Raw genomic sequence first — 25,142 nt, 5'->3', positions numbered from 1 at the left:
TGGGAGGCAAAATAAACAAATCAACAACAGGTGAAAAATAGTTTTTATTTATTTTTACGCTGTTCACTGCGTGTTATAAGTGATTAGGCAACTTTGTTCTTCGGGTCAGTGCGATTACAGTGATACCAGATGTGGGGACATAGGGGTCAGTGGGTGCTCTAGTCCCCTAGCTGAAACCACATGGACCAGTGATCATCCCACCGAATGCCCGCTATCCTTTTACCGTGGGCATAATATTACTGAGACACCACAGGTAAAACAGTGTGGCAATACTTTATTGAACCATAAAACAGGCAATTTACATATTGAACAGTCCCGATAAAATACCCAAGGTGGTGAAAAATTACAGAGTCTCACACTAAGGCTGCGGTCACACTAGCAGTATTTGGTCAGTATTTTACATCAGTATTTGTAAGCCAAAACCAGGAGTGGAACAAATAGAGGAAAGTATAATAGAAACATATGCACCACTTCTGCATTTATCACCCACTCCTGGTTTTGGCTTAAAAATACTGATGTAAAATACTGACCAAATACTGCCAGTGTGACGGCAGCCTAATGCTGACTTGCCAGGATAAGAGCAGCTGTGGCTTCAGAATTTCCAGGGCTGACTACCCCACCTGTGGAATGCAGCATCAACATATTCAACCTCCTGATGATCCACAAAGTTGAAACGCGTAGAGTTTCTGAAAACATCTAAACCAAAAGTACCTCTCCTGCTTGTGGTTATCATGACAATAGTTATATTTTTCATGTGCCTTTGAACATTCATTTGTTCTTGGTTATATATGTTTTATGACCTGCCTATATACTATGCTATGAAGCTACCCTGTGGGCTAGTTTTATTAAACCTACATCGACAACTGAGTGAATCACTCCAATAACCAATTAATAATTGAGGCTGCATACAAATGTATAGTGAAAATTTTTTTTATTGAACAGCAGAACCTCACATAAGTAATAAAGGTTAAAAAACCCCAAACATATTACAGAACAAAGTTAAAAAAAAACACGACAAAGTCATATTAAGGGGAAGAAAACCGGAATGCACACCTGCCACTGATCCCCAGCATTTGCTAATAGCAACATAAACCAGCCACACTTAATACCACAATGGTTAGTACCAAGCTTGGTGCACAAAATCTACTGGTTAATTCCAAAATGCTAGTGCATAATGTTACCAATCATGCTCCCAAGACATCAGGGGGTAAAGTGCTGCTAAGGCCAGTCTCACACGTCCAGATAATTCCGGTACCGGAATTATCCGTGTCCCCGTGCGTTTCTGTGGCACATCAGTGTGGCACATGGGCGGCACACGTGTGCCGCCCATGTGCCCACTGGGTACCACAAGCACCGTGCTGGGTACCACACGCACCAGCATCTGGTGCTGAAGCCGCGATTCATATCTTCCCTGCAGCAGCAGATATGAATATTCCTTTTTTTTTTAGTTTCTCGTGTTTAAAATAAAGGTCCATGTCCCCAACCCCCTTCCCACCCGCCGTGCGCCCCACCCCCGCTGTTCTTAAAATACTCACCCGGCTCCCTCGCTGGCTGGCGCTGCTTCCTGTCCTCGCCGCACCTTCTACTGTATGCGGTCACGTGGGGCCGCTCATTTAGTAATGAATATGCGGCTCCACCCCTATGGGAGGTGGAGCCGCATATTCATGATTGTAATCGGCGGCCCCACGTGACCGCATACAGTAGAAGGTGCGGCCAGGACAGGATGCAGCGCCAGCCAGCGAGGGAGCGGGTGAGTATTTTAAGAACAGCGGGGGTGCCAACCTCTGCTGACAGGCAGGACTTTCATTTGTAGGGAACAGCATAGCGAGGTACTTTCTTTTATGCACATGTCAATTTATCAATGTGATAGTGTTCACCTTTTTCAGCACATACCTTTTTAGGTTGTCTGCCTTTGTTATCAGTCCTCACACAGCATTTCTTAGGAGCAGGGGTGCCATACTCGTTCATTTGTCTACGGAGCCACCCTCCGCTGTTAGGCAGGTATTGAGTCCAGGGTATTTTGTGCAGGGTGAACTCAGCTAGCAGTTGCCTGCACGGTGATTGTGGTTTGTCTTTTTTAAGATTATTCATTAAAGGTTATATTTTCTATATTTACTTCATTTAGGGTTATTCTTAGGGTACCGTCACACAGTGGCATTTTGATCGCTACGACGGCACGATTCGTGACGTTCCAGCGATATAGTTACGATCTCGCAGTGTCTGACACGCTCCTGCGATCAGGGACCCCGCTGAGAATCGTACGTCGTAGCAGATCGTTTGAAACTTTCTTTCGTCGTCTAGTGTCCCGCTGTGGCGGCATGATGAAACAAAGGTGTGTACGATATTGTATACGATGTGCGCATAGTAACCAACGGCTTCTACATTGCACATACGTCATGAAATTATCGCTCCAGCGTCGTACATTGCAAAGTGTGACAGCAGTCTACGACGCTGGAGCGATATTGTTACGATGCTGGAGCGTCACGGATCGTGCCGTCATAGCGATCAAAATGCCACTGTGTGACGGTACCCTTAGGTAGTCTCACCGAGATAAGAGCAGCTGTGACTTCAGATCTTCCAGGGCTGACTACCTGGGCTGGAAAGCACAGAAGGTGACAACCAGCTTAGGAAGCTGGACAATAGCAATTGGATACTATAAAACTTAACCTTTAATAGGTTCATTAAAAGGTGTCATATACACTAGAACAAAATACAAAAATAGAAAAGGAACCCCAGTGAGTTACTGTGCCCCAGGAACCCAAAACAGAAATGGAAAAACAATCTACAAAAACAGCACACAAAAACTTGTAAAATGACAGCACTATTGGTCTCTGAATAGGATACAATCAGAGAGGAGAAGCAGATAAACACCTGGGTAACAAAAAGATAACTCTACGAGGACATTTGAGCAGGACCAAATTTACCAATTAACATATACACACTGGTCGAGCTTAATGAACCAAATATCACACTGTCTAGATCAATATCTTATTATTGTCATACAGACAATATCTTGTCCAATGTTGAATACAGCTGTGAGTTATCTTGTCCTAGAACCCATAGGAAGGAAAAACAGATGACAATTGAGGCATAGGAGGAGGACATGATACTACTGTGTGGAAGAAAAAATTGTTGAATAAAGTCCCAATGAAAAAGATGTACAGGGTCTTAATAAATTCATTTATATGTACGAGACACCACTTAGACAAATGTCTAGAAGTATGGAAGATAAGGAGGGGGATTTTTGAGAAGGGACCTATTTTGTATTTTGTTCTAGTGTATATGACACCTTTTAATGAACCTATTAAAAAGGTTAAGTTTTATAGTATCCAATTGCTATTGTCCATTTGATTTTTCTTGGATTACTTACCCAGCTTGTTAAAAGCTTAGGAAGCTGACAGCCCATTGAGGTACAAGTCCAGGTGACCAGAGGGTGACATGCTGGCTTCTCCATACATCTCCATGGAGCCAGGTGACCAGGGGGTGACAATCATGCCTTTCCCAAACATTTCCATGGGGCTCTGGTTGACCGGTGGGTCCAAATTCTGACTACCCCAAACATATCCATGGTTCAGCGATGGATCAGATCTGCATTTTTTCAGCTGGGGCCGTGGCCCCCTAAGCTGGCATCCTGTAAAATGTCAAATCTGTTTCCCTCGTGATGGAGCCATGATCTGGCAGCAATCCTGTAGAGTGTTCCTGGCTGTGGTTTTGTAAAGAGTTTTTGGTTCTTTGGCTCTCTGGATATCTTGGCTCTCTGGATATCTTGGCTGTCTGGATGTATATTGTTAGATGCATAGTCCACTTATATAGCTCACAATTGTTGTCCTTCAAGCCAGTATCCAGAGTTCAAGAGGAAGATGTGATGAGGTTAACTCACATTGTTTGACTACTTAATCAATTTGCATAGTTAATCCCCTGTTTTGCAAGTCAACAAGCCACAGAACCCACACAATGGTCATTCAGCATATTAAGTAAAATTCCATTGTTCAATTACCCTACATCACTGTTTTCTAAAGATAACAGACAATAAGTTGTAGGAGCTAATATAAGAGGTAAACATTAGCTATTCAAAATGATCAAAAATCAACATTTAATACTACAATGACAACAGTGTATAGTTTTATCTTGACCAACTGAACAACAAATGCATAAATACAAATCTCAACATATATATTTTTGGGAGGCAGAATGAACAAAAAAAAAGTAATTCACACATTTTATTTTTTATGCAGTTCCTCATGTAGCAAAATTGATAAGACAGTTTCATTCTTTGGGTCAGTACGATTACAGCAATACCTCATTTATTTTTTTTATGGTTTAGTGCTTTTACACAATAAAAACTTTTACACAAAAAAGAATCGCTTTATTATGAGAGCTATAACTTTTTTATTTTTCTGCTGACAAACACATATGGCGGCTTGTTTTTTTGCAAGACAAGAAGTTTTCAGCTGTACAATTTTTATGTAGTTTGTTTTTTTTTATTGTGTTTTTATTCACTTTTTGTTCAACAATATCATGATAAAGCATAGTTTTTTGCCTTGTTTTTTTTTGTTTGTTTGTTTTTACGATCTTCACTGTTGGGATTAGCTAGTGGGACAGTTTTATAGGTCAGGTCGTTCCACAAGGGGTGATACCAAATATGTGTACTTTTTCTATTTTATTTTTTTTACAAAAATAAATGTATTTATTGGATTCATAATTTTTTTTTTTTATCTTTATTTTGGGATTTTTTTAATTTATTTACTTTTTTATTTACTCTTTTACATTGCCCCAGGATGGGGCATCAACTGTATAATGACAGGTCGCTGATCACAGTGCCATATGTATATGGTGGTTTGCGGGAACACGACTCCTGCAGCAACATATATACAGCGCAAATCGGGAAGGTGTTAAACAATGCTGTCTATGAATGGATGATAAGCCAAGTTGTGCCCTTTTAAATACCCATTTCTTCCTATACAGACAATAGGAAGTATTCCTGCTAGTACAGACTATTTGCTAACACCGCGTAGGGCTGGGTTCACTTTAGCAACCGGGGGCTTTGCGGAGGGCTGCGTACGTCCTCCGCAAAGCCCTGCATACTTCCGCATACTTTTGCATGCGTCCTGCGTACCTATCTTTAAGATTGGGTACGCAGGACATGCGAATGTATGCAGATGTATGTAGATGCGTTGTTTTGACGTGCCCACTAACCGTACGGGAACGCAAAAGAACACATCCGCATGTCCTGTGCACCCAATGTTAAAGATAGATATGCAGGACACATGCAGAAGTAGGCAGGGCTTAGCGGAGGACATAAACAGCCCTTCGCAAAGCCCCTGAACACTAATCTGAATTTAGCCTAAAGGTACCTTCACACTGAGCAACTTTCCAACGAGAACGACAGCGATCCGTGACGTTGCAGCGTCCTGGATAGCGATCTCGTTGTGTTTGACACGCAGCAGCGATCAGGATCCCGCTGTGACATCGCTGGTCATAGCTAGAAGTCCGGAACTTTATTTGGTCGTCAGGTCGGCGTGATTCATCATGTTTGACAGCAAAAGCAACGATGCCTGCAATGGTTTTCCATAAAGCTAACAACCAGCGAGAACGATAAGTACGTCACTGGATCGCTCCTGCATCGTTCAGCTGTTGCCAGTGTTTGACGTCTCCTAGCGACCTAAACAGCGATGCTGCAGCGATCGGCTCGTTGTCTATATCGCTGCAGCGTCGCTTAATGTGACGGTACCTTAAGGGTACTTGCCAGTGTTTGACGTCTCCTAGCGACCTAAACAGCGATGCTGCAGCGATCGGCTCGTTGTCTATATCGCTGCAGCGTCGCTTAATGTGACGGTACCTTAAGGGTACCGTCACATTAAGCGATGCTGCAGCGATATAGGCAACGATGCCGATCGCTGCAGCGTCGCTGTTTCGTCATTGTGTGGTCGCTGGAGAGCTGTCACACAGACAGCTCTCCAGCGACCAACGATGCCGAAGTCCCCTGGTAACCAGGGTAAACATCGGGTTACTAAGCGCAGGGCCGCGCTTCGTAACCCGATGTTTACCCTGGTTACCATTGTAAATGTAGAAAAAAACAAACACTACATACTTACATTCCGGTGTCTGTCACGTCCCTCGCCGTCACCTTCCCTGCACTGTCTTTAAGCACCAGCCGTAAAGCAGAGCGGTGACGTCACCGCTGTGCTCTGCCTTACGGCCGGCCGGCGCTGACAGTGCAGGGAAGCAGAACGCCGGGGGACGCGACAGACACTGGAATGTAAGTATGTAGTGTTTTTTTTTTTACATTTACACTGGTAACCAGGGTAAACATTGGGTTACTAAGCGCGGCCCTGCGCTTAGTAACCCGATGTTTACCCTGGTTACCAGTGAAGACATCGCTGAATCGGCGTCACACACGCCGATTCAGCGATGTCTGCGGGAGATCCAGCGAAGAAATAAAGTTCTGGCCTTTCTGCTCCGACCAACGATGTCACAGCAGGATCCAGATCGCTGCTGCGTGTCAAACACAATGATATCGCTATCCAGGATGCTGCAACGTCACGGATCGCTAGCGATATCGTTGTTAAGTTGTTCAGTGTGAAGGTACCTTAAGCTGAGAATCCAGGAGCTAAGGTGCCAGGATTAACACCTACCTCCAGCAAAAGCCTCTTTGTGCTTACAATACTGGTATATCCAGTTTCACCCTTATGTCTACTAAATGTAACTCTACTGCCTTATTGATTTCCCTTATTATTTCCTTCACACTCTACATAAGTTTTTAGATGAGGAAGATATAGGATTCCCAGGAATAACATTTCCCACATTCTGAACATAACAAATGGGTTCTACTCTGTATGAGTCCTCTGATGTGCAACAAGTTTTGTACTCGTACTATAACATTTCCCACATTCTGGACATGAATATGGCTTCTCTCCTGTGTGAATTCTCTGATGTTTAATAAGATCTTGTCCCTGAATAAAACATTTCCCACATTCTGGACATGAATATGGCTTCTCTCCTGTATGAATTCTTTGATGTTTAAGAAGATCTGGTTTCTGGATAAAACATTTCCCACATTCTGGACATGAATATGGCTTCTCCCCTGTGTGGATTCTTTGATGTTTAAGAAGATCTGATCTCCGGATAAAACATTTCCCACATTCTGGACATGGATATGGCTTCTCTCCTGTGTGAATTCTTTGATGTTTAAGAAGATCTGGTCTGTGGATAAAACATTTCCCACATTCTGAACATGAATACGGCTTCTCCCCTGTGTGACTTTTGTAATGTGTAAGCAAATTTGACTTCTGGTTAAAACATTTCCCACATTCTGAACATGAAAATGGCTTTTCTCCTGTGTGAATTCGCTGATGCATAAGGAAATATGATTTGTGGTTGAAACAGTTTCCACATTCTGGACATGAAAATAGCTTTTCTCCTGTGTGAATTCTCTCATGTGCAAGCAATTTAGATTTATATTTAAAACATTTCCCACATTCTGAACAGGAAAATGGTTTCTTCTCTTTGGGAATTTTTTCATGTTCAATATCACTTTTTCCACTTTCATTTTGCTTAACAGTCTGTGAGGAATCCAAATAGGTGGCTGATTGAAAAGGCTCCGCTGACTGATTTATGCTCTGAAGGGCTGGAGGTACAGCTGGAATAATGGCAGGCTTTTCATATGTATCTGGTTTGTCACCACAGTCATCTGCCAAGCATAAAACTGATTTTATTATTTTTCAATATCAATGCCTTATGTTTTATATCATTTCTATATACATAATTCTATACAACTCAAAGTAAAGTATAACAATACTATGACCTAAGACAGTGATGAGGCAACTGTTCACAAATCCCATGATACAGAACCTCTACAAGTACAATCGACAAATATAATATACAAAAGCAGAAAAGTTTGAAGTAATAAAGGGAAGATTAAAAATAAGCTTTATTACATTCCAATCTATAGCAACAGATAAAAATAAACACCATAAAAACATATAAGATTCTTAAAGGGGTATTCCCATCTCTGTTTGACTATCCCAAGATGTAGTAGATGTGATAATATTAGGAAATATGTAGTATAGTTCTTCTGACTTGCTATGTTGCTCACCCAATGTGCAGGGCATTGCATTAGCTTAGGTATCCATGGTTACTACCACTCATATAGTGAATGGTAGTTGCTAGTAGTCATAACCATGGATACCCAAGCTCTGCAATGCCCTGGACATGGGGTAAGTGACAGAGGATCAGGAAAACTATACCATATTTCTAATTGTAGGTATTTTGCTATTATTACTACACCTACTATATTTTGGGATAAGATCTTGGAAACGGGAGTTCCCCCTTAAGGCCTCCTTCACACGTCCGTGGCGCCGGTATGTGGTGACAGATTTCATATGTACCAGAGACACTTAAACATGTAGATCCATTCAAGTGAATGAATCTGTACACATAGGGTGTTTCCACGGACCGTGTGTCTGTGGGCAAGACAGTCATCAGTGTGACAGGTACCAGCACCTGGGAATCAGCTGTACTGTTCGCGCTGATCCCCAGCACTGGGTGTTGAAGACACCTTACATCATTGTACCTTGCTCTGCCTGAGATCAGCACAAGCAGGGGACAATATCGAGAGTTCTATTTAGCCCCCGCTATCTACATAGAGTAAAATTAAGTATAAAATAAAAAAAAAACATTATACTCACCTTAACACCTAATCCAGTGAAGCCATTGTCCCCTGTAAAGAAATACAAATGACAAAACAACAATATCCCCCACCTGTCCAAAGTGTCCCTCGCCATAATTAATCTGTGCAATATTTGCTCATCAGCATGAGCGGTGACCTGAGCGACCACGCACGTTGAAAAGCTGGGGAGTATGACTCGTTGCACCCCGATTTCTCACGGTAAACTGCGATGATTTCACTGAGGTCAACACAGTTCATGGACCCATTCTCGCTGCAAAGAGTCAGTTTTCCCAGCTCTTCAGTGGAAGCGGTTGCCTCATAACCCTCTATCAAACTCTGTTACACCCAAAAGCACGACAAATATTGGCTGGTGACCAGCTCATCCAACCTTTATCTTCCCCCAATTCCTCAAGATGGCTGGACCATCATTGTAAATATGCCCCACTCCCACCACATTGTAGATTGTAAGCTCTTACAGGCAGGGTCGTCAATATCTTTGCATTAATTATTGTATTATCATTAACTTTGTTATGATTGTTGTATATGAACTGTTGAATTGTGGAACATCTTGGTGCTATATAAAGATTATTATATTATTATGAGCAAATGTCACACAGATGGATTACGACCTTGGTAACTCGATACTTTCAACTTTGGACAGGTGAGAGATAATGTCTTATTTTTGTTTGTTTACAGGGGACAATGGCTTCAGGGGATTAGGTGTTAAGGGCTTGTACCCATTACAGGGAAAAAAGTTACGATTTCAGTCTAGAAAAGCAGGACTGGTGTCATGCAAGTGCAATACGAGTTTCATGTGAGTACAATCCAATTTTTCACACCTAGCATCCAATTGACATCCGAATGCCATCTGATTGCTATTCAATTGTAACATGAACTTTGACAGAGAATTGCTCTATGTTATTTACACATATTCTTCCAAGAAAATTAAATAACTGTGTGTGTGTATAGATTCAAGATTCAAAGAAGCTTTATTGGCAGGACCAAATACACATCAGTTTTGCCAAAGCAAGTGTATAAAGGCAATAGGGATAGGGACTGTGGGGATGTTGGGTAGGAGCTGTAGGGAAGGTGGATGGGGGCAGATCCAGTGTGTGTGTGTGTGTGTGTATATATATCCATATATACTTGGACAGACAACATTTTTCAAATTTTGGTTATAGACATTATGGTTATAGACATTCACAATGAATTTTAAACAAAAAAATTCAGATGCAGTTGAAGTTCAGACTTTCAGCTTTCATTTGAGGGTATCCACATAAAAATTGGATGAAGGGTTTAGGAGTTTCAGCTCCTTAACATGTGCCACCCTGTTTTTAAAGGGAACCTGTCACCTGAATTTGGGGGGACCGGTTTTCGGTCATATCGGCGGAGTTTTCGGGTGTTTGATTCAACCCTTTCCTTACCCGCTGGCTGCATGCTGGCCGCAGTATTGGATTGAAGTTCATTCTATGTCTTCCGTTGTACACGCCTCTACAAGGCAAGCTTGTGGGGTATCAGCGTACTCAGGACAAATTGTACAAATTTGGGTGTCCAATTTCTCCTATTACCCTTGATAAAATAAAACTAATTGGATCTGAAGTAATTTTTTGTGAAAAAAAGTTAAATGTTCATTTTTTTAAACATTCCAACAATTCCTGTGAAGCACCTGAAGGGTTAATAAACTTTTTGAAGGTGGTTTTGAGCACCTTGAGATGTGCAGTTTTTAAAATGGTGTCACACTTGGTTATTTTCTTTCATATAGACCCCTCAAAATGACTTTAAATGAGATGTGGTCCCTAATGAAAAAAAAAAATGGTGTTGTAAAAATGAGAAATTGCTGGTCAACTTTTAACCCTTATAACTCCCTAAGAAAAAAAAAAAATTTTGGTTCCAAAATTGTGCTGATGTAAAGTAGACATGCAGGAAATGTTACTTATTAATATTTTGTGTAACATATCTCTGTGATTTAAGGGCATGAAAATTCAAAGTTGGAAAATTACAAAATTGTAAAAAATTTTCGCCAAATTTCCATTTTTCCACAAATAAATGCAAGTAATAGCAAAGAAATTTTTACCAATATCATGAAGTACAATAAGTCTCGAGAAAACAATGTCAGAATCACTGGGATCTGTTGAAGCGTTCTAGAGTTATAACCTCATAAAGGGACAGTGGTCAGAATTGTAAAAATTGGCCCGGTCATTAACGTGCAAACCACCCTTGGGGGTAAAGGGGTTAATCTCTATATTGCCTCACATTTCTCTATATACAGTCATGGACGAAATTGTTGGTGCTATTGAAATTGTTTACTGTGTGTATTGGTATAACGCAAAAAAATACAGAGAATAAACACCTCCCAAAAAAAAAAAAATGGTCCAGCCAAAATTGTTAGTGCTTTGCCAAAATTTACCTTCAGCCATGACTGTATTTATAAAGGAGCTCTGGTTATGTCCTTCTGTCCGAAATAGGTGTAGACTGCTCCTGCACAGAGTGGTCAATATCAGGGGACACATCCAGCGTTAATAGAGGTGACAGGAAGGACGATGAGGATGGAGGAGGAGTGTAGCGCCGGAGATTTTGGTATATGTAAAAGCTGACCGAATATGTGAGGACTTACTGCGAGCTCCGGCGAGGCTGGAGGAGTTTTGGGCTGGACTCAGCACCTGCACATGGTTTGATCACCGGCTCTATTTTAATTAAATATTTAACACAGACTACTCGCTGCAGGGGAGCGGGGAAAAGGTGAGTAGGAGCGATTATGGTTTTTTCCTTGTTTTCTTGTATATAGTGTAGTGCAGCAGGGCTGGTTCAGTGTGACAGACAGTGACCACAGGAAAAGTTCGCAGTAAACGTGTTTATAATATCCACACTCACACAGTGTACAGCATATGGGATCCTCTGGATCGCAGCCGGGAAACAAAACAGTCGGTGGGAGTCCGGTTGCCGAGGGCGACGGCACCACCGTATCACACTGCGGGGTGCCAGAAGTTTGCTTTGCTGGCTCTGTGTTAACACAGGCTGAGCTTCTGCAGAGCCGTCTTGCTCCTCAAGTTGCACACTCCACACACCTAAACCCTTCCTGTAGGGTTTCTCTAAACTGGAATCTGTGTCCATGGGTCACTTATCAGACCCGGCCTCGAGGAAACGGACCGGCACCACTACCTTCCTGCAGTCCATTTGAAAAATAAAAGCCCATAACGGGTTTTCCTTTACAATGCCTTGGTCAAATAGCTTAAAAGTAAATGTGGACCTGGACAAGCTATGTGCCCACGCTGCAGAATAGAAGCAGATTTTTCAGCATCAAAACCGCACTCCCTTGCCAAGGAAAACACTTGCAGATTTTGATGCATTTTTCATGCATTTTTTCCAAGCGTTTTCCTATACAAGTCGCCGCGATTCCGCAAAATTAATGAACATGCTGCGTATTTTTTCCACAATGCGATTCCGCTGCGAAAAAATACGCAGCATGGGCACAGCAATTGCAGAATGCAATTAAAATTAATGGGATGCGTTTTGTGAGCGTTTAAACGTTTCCGCAGCGGAAAAACACGGCAGAAACGTTAAAAAAGCACAACATGGGCACACAGACTCACTTTGCCTGACTTTGGGGTCCTGCTGTGACCACAAGGCACTCCAGCGGGTCTAATATGCTTCTGAGGGCATCCTGGGAGGACACATAGTGATCCCTGCAAATAACACCAGTCGCTGCCTCACATATCCCCCTCTCTGTTCAAACTTGTGGGGTTGAACATTTGTCACCATACAGGGGGCTCATGTCAGGGCATCCGCATTTCCCTGTGACTTCCCAGCTCGATGTTCCATGGTAAAATTGAAATTTTGCAAAGATAGGAACCATTGGGTGATCAGCACATTTCTCTCCTTGGCATTCCTCATCTAGACCAAGGGTGAATGATCGGTCACCAAGTGAAACGGTTGACCGAGCAAATGATAGCGTAGGGACTCCAAGGCCATGCACTCCTTCTCCACTACGCTATAATTTTTCTCGGCTGGGGTGAATTTTCTACTTAGGTAAATGACCGGATGCTCCTCTCAGTCCACCTCCTGTGCAGGACTGCTCCCAGGCCCACGTTAGAGGCATCTGTCTGCAGAATGAAGCGTTTCTGAATGTTGAGGCTAATGAGGAACGGCTGTCTGCACAGCGTCAACTTCATTACATTGGTTCAGTGGAACCCCAGGCGGAGGAAGGGTACTATGACTGACTTCTTTCCCTTGAGGAGATTGGTAAAGGGTGTTGTTCTCCCCCCAACAATTAGGTATAAACCTATAGCAATACCCAATGATACTGAGAAACACTCTCACCTGTTTGGTGGTCACAGGTCAGGGCCAGTTCTGAATGGCCTCAACTTTATTTATGTGGGGTTTGATAACCCCACGGCCGATCACATAACCTAAGTACCGGGTTTCCTCGAGCCCTACCTCACATTTCTTGGGATTCGCCATCAAGCCTGCGGCTCTGAGCGAATCTACTACCGCTTGTACCTGGGAAAAGTGGGTATGCCATTCAGTACTAAAGATGATAAAGTCATCTAAGTACGCTGACGCATACTTCCGATGGGTTTCCAGCACTATATCCATTAGCCTCTGGAACGTGGCAGGAGCCCCATATAGTCCAATGGGCAAGACTACATAGTGGTAAAGATCCTCTGGTGTTATAAAGGAGGTCTTTTTCAGATCGAGCATGGTAAAGTACTCGGCCTGACCCATTCGCTCGATCAGCTCATCCACCCGGGACATTGGGTACAGGTTGAACTTCGACACCTCATTTAATTTGCGGAAGTCATTACAGAATCGTAATGATCCGTCTGGCTTCGGGATTAGCACAATTGGGCTAGCCCAGTCACTCCGGGATTCTATTACTATTACTCACAGTTGGAGCATTTGTTTTACCTCACTCACGATGGCTTGTCTCCGGGCCTCGGGCACACGGTACGGTTTCATTCGTAGCCGTACGTGTGGCTCGGTGACAATGTCATAATGGATGACAGAGGTATGACTGGGTAGTCCCGAGAATACATCTGCATTCTTCTGTACCAATTTCAGCACCTCTCACCGCTGTTTCGAGAGGGTGTCTCCCATGTTTACCTCTCCCTGGGCCTCTGTCCGGACTGACATCGGAGGGTCCCCAGATGATACTTCTGGAGTCACCTCCGTAAGCATACACTCCTGGTCCTTCCACGCTTTTAAGAAATTAACGTGATACAATTGTTCGAATTTCCCTTTTCTGGGCTGGTAAACTCGGTAGTTTACTTCCCCCATTATTTCCCCGAACTTCATACGGCCCTTGCCACTTGGCCATAAGCTTGCTTTCAGTGGTGGGCACCAAAACGAACACCCGATCTCCTGCTTTGGAGGAACGGGCCGTGGCCATTTTATTATATACGCGGCACTGTGCTGCATGAGCATCCACTAAATGCTCTTTTATAATAGGCAGGACGGCTGCAATCCGGTTCTACATATTAGCCACGTGCACAATGACACTTATGTGGATAAGGGTTCCTGCTCCCATGTCTCTTTGGCTATGTCCAGCAGACTCCTAGGATGCCTGCCATACAGTAGCTCAAAGGGCGAAAATCCCGTGGAAGCCTGTGGTACCTCGTGAATGGCAAACATCAAGTAGGGCAACAACATGTCCCAAGCCCTGCCCTTCCATCTTTGGAGACTACCTTCTTCAACATGGATTTGAGGGTTTTGTTGAAGGGCTCGACTAGTCCATCGGTCTGAGGGTGGTACACCGACGTGCACAACTGTTTTATCTTGAGAAGCCTGCACAGTTCCTTTGTCACCTTGGACATGAAAGGAGTCCCCTGATCAGTGAGGATCTCCTTCGATAGCCCAAGGCGACAGAACATGGCAAACTCACAGACGATAAGCTTAGCGGAGGTGTGCCGAAGCGGAATGGCCTCTGGGTACCGTGTGGCGTAGTCTACGACTACCAATACAGGTCCTTCTCAAAAAATTAGCATATAGTGTTAAATTTCATTATTTACCATAATGTAATGATTACAATTAAACTTTCATATATTATAGATTCATTATCCACCAACTGAAATTTGTCAGGTCTTTTATTGTTTTAATACTGATGATTTTGGCATACAACTCCTGATAACCCAAAAAACCTGTCTCAATAAATTAGCATATCAAGAAAAGGTTCTCTAAACGACCTATTACCCTAATCTTCTGAATCAACTAATTAACTCTAAACACATGCAAAAGATACCTGAGGCTTTTATAAACTCCCTGCCTGGTTCATTACTCAAAACCCCCATCATGGGTAAAGGTACCTTCACACATAACGATATTGTTAACAATATCGTTGCTATTTGTGACGTAGCAACGATATCGTTAATGAAATCGTTCTGTGTGACAGCGACCAACGATCAGGCCCCTGCTGGGAGATCGTTGGTCGCTGAAGAAAGTCCAGAACTTTATTTCGTCGCTGGACTCCTGCTGACATCGCTGGATCGGCGTGTGTGACACCGATCCAGCGATGTCTTCACTGGTAACCAGGGTAAACATCGGGTAACTAAGCGCAGGGCCGCGCTTAGTAACCCGATGTTTACCCTGGTTACCATGCTAAAAGTAAAAAAAAACAAACACTAGATACTTACCTACAGCCGTCTGTCCTCCAGCGCTGTGCTCTGCTCTCCTCCTGTACTGTCTGTGAGCCGGAAAGCAGAGCGGTGACGTCACCGCTCTGCTTTCCGGCTCACAGCCAGTACAGGAGGAGAGCAGAGAAGCAGAGCGCAGCGCTGGAGGACAGACAGCGGTAGGTAAGTATCTAGTGTTTGTTCTTTTTTACTTTTAGCATGGTAACCAGGGTAAACATCGGGTTACTAAGCGCGGCCCTGCGCTTAGTTACCCGATGTTTACCCTGGTTACCGGCATCGTTGGTCGCTGGAGAGCGGTCTGTGTGACAGCTCTCCAGCGACCAAACAGCGACGCTGCAGCGATCCGGATCGTTGTCGGTATCGCTGCAGCGTCGCTTAATGTGAAGGGGCCTTAAGACTAGCGACCTGACAGATGTCAAGAAGGCCATCATTGACACCCTCAAGCAAGAGGGTAAGACCCAGAAAGAAATTTCTCAACAAATAGGCTGTTCCCAGAGTGCTGTATCAAGGCACCTCAATGGTAAGTCTGTTGGAAGGAAACAATGTGGCAGAAAACGCTGTACAACGAGAAGAGGAGACCGGACCCTGAGGAAGATTGTGGAGAAGGACCGATTCCAGACCTTGGGGAACCTGAGGAAGCAGTGGACTGAGTCTGGTGTGGAAACATCCAGAGCCACCGTGCACAGGCGTGTGCAGGAAATGGGCTACAGGTGCCGCATTCCCCAGGTAAAGCCACTTTTGAACCATAAACAGCGGCAGAGGCGCCTGACCTGGGCTACAGAGAAGCAGCACTGGACTGTTGCTAAGTGGTCCCAAGTACTTTTTTCTGATGAAAGCAAATTTTGCATGTCATTCGGAAATCAAGGTGCCAGAGTCTGGAGGAAGACTGGGGAGAAGGAAATGCCAAAATGCCTGAAGTCCAGTGTCAAGTACCCACAGTCAGTGATGGTGTGGGGTGCCATGTCAGCTGCTGGTGTTGGTCCACTGTGTTTCATCAAGGGCAGGGTCAATGCAGCTAGCTATCAGGAGATTTTGGAGCACTTCATGCTTCCATCGGCTGAAATGCTTTATGGAGATGAAGATTTCATTTTTCAGCACGACCTGGCACCTGCTCACAGTGCCAAAACCACTGGTAAATGGTTTACTGACCATGGTATTACTGTGCTCAATTGGCCTGCCAACTCTCCTGACCTGAACCCCATAGAGAATCTGTGGGATATTGTGAAGAGAAAGTTGAGAGACGCAAGACCCAACACTCTGGATGAGCTTAAGGCCGCTATTGAAGCATCCTGGGCCTCCATAACATCTCAGCAGTGTCACAGGCTGATTGCCTCCATGCCACGCCGCATTGAAGCAGTCATTTCTGCCAAAGGATTCCCGACCAAGTATTGAGTGCATAACTGAACATTATTATTTGTTGTTTTTTTTGTTTGTTATTAAAAAACACTTTTATTTGATTGGATGGGTGAAATATGCTAATTTATTGAGACAGGTTTTTTGGGTTATCAGGAGTTGTATGCCAAAATCATCAGTAGTAAAACAATAAAAGACCTGACAAATTTCAGTTGGTGGATAATGAATCTATAATATATGAAAGTTTAATTGTAATCATTACATTATGGTAAATAATGAAATTTAACACTATATGCTAATTTTTTGAGAAGGACCTGTATGTACAAAACCTACAAATAACAAAATGAGCAACAAACCCTGCTGTAAATAACTACGTAAAAAGCAAGTGCATTTAAATAACTCAGGGTTCATAGTAATACGGTTTTTGATCAAAACTAGTATAAAAGCCATCCCACCATCTTTAAAAGGTGCCCTGATCAGGACAGTCCTACGCTGGCTAATATTAAAAACCTTACCATGTGTCAAAGTTGACCTTAGTGTGTAAATAAGGGCAGACAAAAAGGACCGAATCACAATCTATGGACACCAGATCAGGGCACCTTAACAAAAACAGTATTACTAAGAACCCTGAGTTATTTAAATGCACTTGCTTTTTACTTATTTAGCTACAGCAGGGTTTTTTGCTCATTTTGATTTTTGTAGGTTCTGTGCGTTTTATGGCCAATGTGAACATGCGCTTATGTTCTGCATGTATATCAAATTAATCCAAGCTCAATTTTTGTGTTTTTCTTTGACTACTAATGTGTTGGTGGCCCCAGGCAGATTTTACTATTAGCCCTACCAGATCCATCGCAATCTGCTCAAAAGGTACCTCTATAATGGGCTGAGGCTACAATGGACTCTGGTAGTTTGCGGTGGGTGAGGTTAGTTGGCACTCTGAACACGTACCACAGTACTTCTGGACTTCAGAGTAGACCCGAGGCCCAAAAAAAAACCCCAGTATGTGCTCCTGCGTCTTTAATGGCCCCCAAATGCCCTCCCAGCATGTGGGTGTGAGCCATGTCGAGCACCGCCCGACGGTAGGATTGGGGCACTAACAGTAGTTCAACCACCTCATCCTGGATTTTATCAACTCTGTATAATAACTCCTGGTTGATCGCCATACGTAGGAACACCAACTCTGCACCTGGTTGCTGAACCACCCCATTAACCTTGATTACTATGTCCCATGCCCGGGTCAGAGTGGGATCCTGGAGCTGAGTTGTCCAGAACTTACCAGGGGACACTTCCAGCTTGGGGATCAGTGGGGTCTCCTCGACCTCTCCTGCCAATACCTCTAGGGGAACCTATAGCGGTTACACTCTGTCCCTAGGTTGGTGACCCCTACAGCAGGTATCCCTGACTCGGTAACTTTGGGTTCTGCGCCCGGAATAACATTTACCCTGGGAGGGTTAACCCTATTCTCCCACAGGGACCAGAGCAGGGGTAAGTCTCTTCCCAATACAGTCCCATGTGGAACAGTCTTTACCACTCCCACCACATGTCTTATCTCTCCACACAGGGTGGAAAACGTAACCTCAACAGTTGGGTACTCTCGGAGTTCCCCATGTAAGCATACCACCCCCACCTTCCATCCATTGGGATTGTCCACAGCAACAAGGGACCCATGTACCAGTGTCTCTAAGCTCCCCAAGTCCCAAAGAGTGTCCGTCTGGTACCCATTAGCGAGTACCATGCACAGCTGGGGTTCTGTATTGGCACTGCTAGTAGGTGGCGGTGCAGACTGGCTGGGCATACATGGACACTCGGTGAGTATATCCGCAGTCCATGGGTTCAGCTGTCAGGGGGCAGTTGGCAGTCAAAAAACCAGAAAAAAAAACACAGGATTCATAAAAAAAATATCCTTTAATAATATATGCTACTAAAATCTCTAATCATTAAAACACAACAGCAGAAATGTGCCTATAATAATAATAATAATTTTTATTTATATAGCGCCAACATATTCCGCAGCGCTTTACAAATTATAGAGGGGACTTGTACAGACAATAGACATTACAGCATAACAGAAATCACAGTTCAAAATAGATACCAAGAGGAGTGAGGGCCCTGCTCGCAAGCTTACAAACTATGGGGAAAAGGGGAGACACGAGAGGTGGATGGTAACGATTGCTTTAGTTATTCGGACCAGCTCTAGTGTAAGGCTCAGGTGTTCATGTAAAGCTGCATGAACCAGTTACCTGCCTAAGTATGTAGCAGTACAGACACAGAGGGCTATTAACTGCATAAAGTGTATGAGAACATGATGCAAGGAACTTTTTTTTTTTTTTTTTTTTTTTTTATTATAAATAGGCCACACAGGGATCGTTAGGTTAATGCATTGAGGCGGTAGGCCAGTCTGAACAAATGAGTTTTTAGGGCACGCTTAAAACTGTGGGGATTGGGGATTAATCGTATTAACCTAGGTAGTGCATTCCAAAGAGTCGGCGCAGCACGTGTAAAGTCTTGGAGACGGGAGTGGGAGGTTCTGATTATTGAGGATGCTAACCTGAGGTCATTAGCGGAGCGGAGGGCACGGGTAGGGTGGTAGACTGATACCAGGGAGGAGATGTATGGTGGTGCTAAGCCATGGAGTGCTTTGTGGATGAGGGTAGTAGTTTTGTACTGGATTCTGGAGTGGATGGGTAGCCAGTGTAATGACTGGCACAGGGTAGAGGCATCGGTGTAACGGTTGGTGAGGAATATGATCCTGGCTGCAGCATTCAGGACAGATTGGAGCGGGGAGAGTTTTGCAAGAGGGAGGCCGATTAGTAGAGAGTTACAATAGTCCAGACGAGAATGAATAAGTGAAACAGTAAGAGTTTTTGCAGTCCTATGTATGTTTTATGTAGTCCTAGAGCGACACTAAGCTTTGTCCTACCTGGCAGCGGGGGTTGGCACCCTAAATTACGCTTGGCGCCCCCACTCCACGGCGGCTCGCCCTCAGAGTCCCTAAAAATCTCTACAATGCAGGAAACCTGGAGCGACCTAGTATATGCCTATCGGACAAATCCTACCTGTCAGTGGAGGTTGGCACCCTACTTTGAAACGGTTGGCGCCCCCACTCGACGTCGACTTACCCTAGGATCCCTCGAACATCCCTACAATGGAGATAAAGGATAGAAAAATGTCCCAATACACCCTGATAACCACAAAAAGAAATTGAAAAAATGTGAAAACAAAAACATAGAAAAAATGAAACAACAAAATAGTGTAATGCAGTATTTCACAGGTTGGGCTTCAATCAGCAGAGTAAGATATACCCAGCCGATAGGAGTCAGATGTGCCCAGCTCATAAAGGTATATCAGGATGCAATAACTAAATCTCATATCATCAAGATAAGGAAAGATGATATCAAGTATCCAGTAGGGGGACCCACTTATATCCCAAAGTCAAATAAATAAATGACTACATAGCCGAGACACGATCGCCTCTAACAGATCAGGCAATATACAGATATTTAGACCAATTGCCCTTCAAAGCCCCCTTATATGGACACAAATATAGGCTATTATATCAGTCTCCAATAATACAAATACCAATGGTCAATAATAAAGTGCAAAGTGCCAAACTGATCCTACACCCCTTAGCAGGGGGCACAGGACCGACAATTAAGCAGCGTTGTTATCACAAAATGCACCGTACTGACTTAAGGTACCTTCACACATAACGATATTGTTAACGATATCGTTGCTATTTGTGACGTAGCAACGATATCGTTAATGAAATCGTTCTGTGTGACAGCGACCAACGATCAGGCCCCTGCTGGGAGATCGTTGGTCGCTGAATAAAGTCCAGAACTTTATTTCGTCGCTGGACTCCCTGGAGACATCGCTGGATCGGCGTGTGTGACACCGATCCAGCGATGTCTTCACTGGTAACCAGGGTAAACATCAGGTAACTAAGCGCAGGGCCGCGCTTAGTAACCCGATGTTTACCCTGGTTACCATGCTAAAAGTAAAAAAAAACAAACACTAGATACTTACCTACCGCTGTCTGTCCTCCAGCGCTGCGCTCTGCACTCCTCCTGTACTGGCTGTGAGCCGGAAAGCAGAGCGGTGACGTCACCGCTCTGCTTTCCGGCTCCCAGACAGTACAGGAGGAGAGCAGAGAAGCAGAGCGCAGCGCTGGAGGACAGACGGCTGTAGGTAAGTATCTAGTGTTTGTTTTTTTTTACTTTTAGCATGGTAACCAGGGTAAACATCGGGTTACTAAGCGCGGCCCTGCGCTTAGTTACCCGATGTTTACCCTGGTTACCGGCATCGTTGGTCGCTGGAGAGCGGTCTGTGTGACAGCTCTCCAGCGACCAAACAGCGACGCTGCAGCGATCCGGATCGTTGTCGGTATCGCTGCAGCGTCGCTAAATGTGAAGGGGCCTTAAGGCTCAGTCCTCAATAATAGAGGTTACAGCAGCATAGTAATCCAGTGATTAACATAGTAAAATCAGGAATACTCATCTGTGAGCTGCGGCACAAAATCCCGACATCCGGGTAATGTTGAAGGAAGTAATGATAAGGAGATGAAAATAACAGCACTCAATAAATATCTTATCCCCAAAGCAATTCCCGACGCGTTTCCCCCCCATCGTTACAAGGGGGTTCATCAGGGGTCAGCAGCACGTGTAGTCAGAGCTGTAATGAAGATCTCCCAGAGCCCATATAAAAGACTCGGCTTACCGGAAATGAAGGTAGCGTGTCAAATGCGCAGAATAGCCGTGGTCACATAGCAATGACGTAACAGTCACTAAAGATCTGGAACGCAAAAATGCGCTCCATACCAAAGGACTGAATCACGCATGCGTAAAGGAAACCACGGTCACATAGGAATGACGTGGCGGTCGCTGGAACAGTGGAACGCATACATGCGTTCCACACCAGAAGGAAAAGACGCGCATGCACCAAGAAAAAAAGGGGATGACGCGCGCTAATGGACTAAGGTCTCATCCAATTACCGAAATAATGGTTAGTGAGATATATTTTACACCAAGAAAAAAAAGAGGACGCACGGACATAACATGGTACTAAACTAGTACCGATAGAAAGATCCCTCGATAATGACATAATAGTCACTTAGAGAGTGGAGCGCTAATGTGCTACAATAAATCCATAACGTAAATCCTCAACATGGAATAGACCAAAAGCGTACACAGTAGATAGGAACCCCAAACACATAATTTGATGACAGAAATGTGTCAGAACACTAAAAAAATACATATATGACGGCTAAAGGAAATTAAGGTACCAGTATCCAGACATGAGTAGTGGATGAATACCAACAAGGTACCATAACAGCAACAAACTAACACAAAAACAAAACAACAGATGACACGAGACAAAACTAAACAAATGAAAAGAGAAGTATAATAAAGAATGAACATCATAAATAATAATGAATAATAAATCAATGTATAAATATACACGGCATACATAGAAGTTTTCATAATGAACAGAACAAGAAAAAAGGCGACTAAATAAAGCTAGTAAAGGTCAATTGTTCGTTGAGACCAAGGGGGCTCGTGGATCTCAGTAAGTAGATCCACCTTGTCTCACGTTGAAGAATCCTCTTGTCCCAATCACCCAACCTTACTGAAGGGGGGATCACTTCAATAGCCCTAAAGAGAAGACAATTAGGGTCACCCCCGTGGTCATTATTGATGTGTCTCGCAATGGGTGTATCTCTGCCATGTCTGATATCGCCAAGGTGTTCACCAATGCGAACCCGCAGTTCTCGTTTAGTTTTGCCCACATAATCTTTAGGGCACGAACATGTGCAGAGATAAACAACCCCTACAGTCCTGCAATTGGCGAACTGTCTCATAGTGAACATCCTCTTAGTGACAGAGCTACTGAACGTGTTCGAAACCGCCACATGTTTGCAAAATGAGCAATGTCTGCATCTGAATGTGCCCAATGACCTATTGTCCAACCAAGTCCCCTGTTTCTTAGGGGGAACAAAATGACTCCGAACTACATTTTCTTTAATAGATTTACCCCTCCTGTATGTAATTGACGGATGTGGGGAAATAAAACCACCAACATCTGGATCGGACCTCAAAATCTGCCAATACTTTTTAAAGATTTCAAACACTTGCTTAGACTGGTCATCAAATGTACCAATGACACGAGTGATAGATGTGGTGTCAGTTTCGGTCACTGATGTCAATAGTGATGACCTATTAGAGTTCGTAGCAATGTGTACCGCAGAATCTATAACGTCCGCGGGGTACCCCCTATCTCTAAAGCGATCTCTAAGTTCCACTGATTTATTTCTGAAATCGCCAAGAGACGAACAGTTCCTTCGCAGACGAAGGAACTGTCCCTTCGGGATCCCACGTTTTAACGGATATGGGTGGTGGCTTTCCCATCTCAACAGACTGTTGGTGGCTGTTGGTTTACGGTAGATGGTTGTACCGAGGGAGCCATCCCTGAGTCTTTTGATGAAAACATCAAGAAAATTAATGCTATCACCCACACACTCGTAGGTGAAAAACAGGCCCTCCATAGTGGTATTTAAATACCGAGTTGGCAGTCACATGTCCTGGGCTCTGGCACCGCCAACACTTGATAGCTGTGGCGCGACTGTACCTTGGGGCCGACTTAGGAGACATGGAACTGCTGTAATTCTCCCCTTGGGATACCCCCTCGGTGCGGGCTCGGTCCTGATTAGCTCCTGTACAGGGACGTGGATTTTTCCCAGGCTCCTGGGTTGATGGGCCCGACGTAATAAGCTGTGTCCCATATAAAATCCTGAGTGGCTGTGTACCGCTCAATCAGTCCCACCACCTGGTCCAGAGTGCCTGGGTCCCTTTGCCCCACCCAACACTGTATGGCTGCTGGTAGAGTCCTAACCAGCCGGTCGACCACCACCTTCTCCACCATGTGGGCCAGAGTCAAAGTCTCAGGTTAGAGCCACTTTTTTACAAGCTACATCAAGTCATAAACCTGAGATTGGGCAGTCCGGGCTTCCACAAATGTACAAGAAAACTCCCATTAGGCTCTCACATAGATATTAACTCCCAGTTGGGCAAGGTTCTCATCTTTCAGCTTGGCAAAGTCCTGGACGTCCTCCCGACTGAGGTAAAAGTAGGCTTTTAGCGCGTCATCACTCAGGAACGGAGCCATCACTTTGGCCCACTGGGACAATGGCATGTTCTCTCGCTCTACCGTGCGCTCATAGACTGTGGGGAAACCTTCCACATAGTCTTCCGGACTCCGTTTCCTCACAGTGGAGCAGACCTTGCCTCGGCCTCGCGACGTTCCGGGGTCGGCGCTGGAGTTGCCTCATGCAGGGCTGCAATTTGCTGCAGAAACAGGTTATTGGTCTGCTGGATAAGAAAGAGAGGGGGCACCACAGATACCAAGGGATCCAACCAGGTCTATATGATATGAACCATTTCAAAAAAGAAAAGAAAGAAATAGACCAAAAAAAAAAAAACCGGGGATCACCGGAGGCACGGATCAAGTAAAAAGAGCAAATTTTATTCAAAAGTGTATAGACGGACACAGAAAACCACAGAGCGCACATTAAAAACATTTAAAACATTGGTCATCCATGTGACCTATACATGGTACACTTAGGTCCAAAATGGAGCCATCCCCTGTATGAGCCAACTCCCCAGTATCAATAGATGACAAATATAAAAAAAATCCTTACTATTACCGAGTGTGATGTCTATGTGAACAGCACCTTATTTTATCATACAAAGAAATATTGAAGATATTGATTAAAGAGAGCTAAATGGTAAGTACAGTCATGGCCAAAATTTTTGAGAATGACACCAAAATTATATTTTCACATGATCTGCTGCCCTCTGGTTTTTATTAGTGTTTGTCTGATGTTTATATCACATACAGAAATATAATTGCAATCATATTATGAGTACCGATAGGTTATATTGACAGTTAGAATGAGTTAATGCAGCAAGTCAATATTTGCAGTGTTGACCCTTCTTCTTCAAGACCTCTGCAATTCTCCCTGGCATGCTCTCAATCAACTTCTGGACCAAATCCTGACTGATAGCAGTCCATTCTTGCATAATCAATGCTTGCATTTTGCCAGAATGTGTTGGTTTTTGCTTGTCCGCCCGTCTCTTGATGATTGACCACAAGTTCTCAATGGGATTAAGATCTGGGGAGTTTCCAGGCCATGGACCTAAAATCTGTATGTTTTGTTCCATGAGCCATTTAGTTATCACCTTTGCTTTATGGCAAGGTGCTCCATCATGCTGGAAAAGGCATTGTTGGGCGCCAAACTGCTCTTGGACGGTTGGGAGAAGTTGCTCTTGGAGGACATTCTGGTACCATTCTTTATTCATGGCTGTGTTTTTAGGCAAGACTGTGAGTGAGCCGATTCCCTTGGCTGAGAAGCAACCCCACCCATGAATGGTTTCAGGATGCTTTACAGTTGGCATGAGACAAGACTGGTGGTAGCGCTCACCTCTTCTTCTCCGAATAAG

The 25,142-nt window shown here is 44.0% G+C and overlaps 1 protein-coding gene across 1 annotated transcript in view; it reads right to left on the bottom strand.

Moving 5' to 3' along the window:
* The window catches only part of LOC138666413 (zinc finger protein 585B-like), a 161,500-nt gene that overhangs the window by 123,599 nt on the left and 12,759 nt on the right, over positions 1-25,142 (bottom strand). The window contains exon 7 of the mRNA XM_069754636.1: positions 6,831-7,690. Within this exon, the coding sequence (XP_069610737.1) occupies positions 6,831-7,690 (860 nt within the window). The remainder of the gene's footprint in view (positions 1-6,830; positions 7,691-25,142) is intronic.

The sequence above is a fragment of the Ranitomeya imitator genome, chromosome 2 (genome assembly GCF_032444005.1).
Source record: "Ranitomeya imitator isolate aRanImi1 chromosome 2, aRanImi1.pri, whole genome shotgun sequence".
Lineage (NCBI taxonomy): Eukaryota > Metazoa > Chordata > Amphibia > Anura > Dendrobatidae > Ranitomeya > Ranitomeya imitator.
The sequence above is the reverse complement of the archived record's forward strand: the minus strand, read 5'-3'. Positions and strand labels throughout refer to the sequence as shown.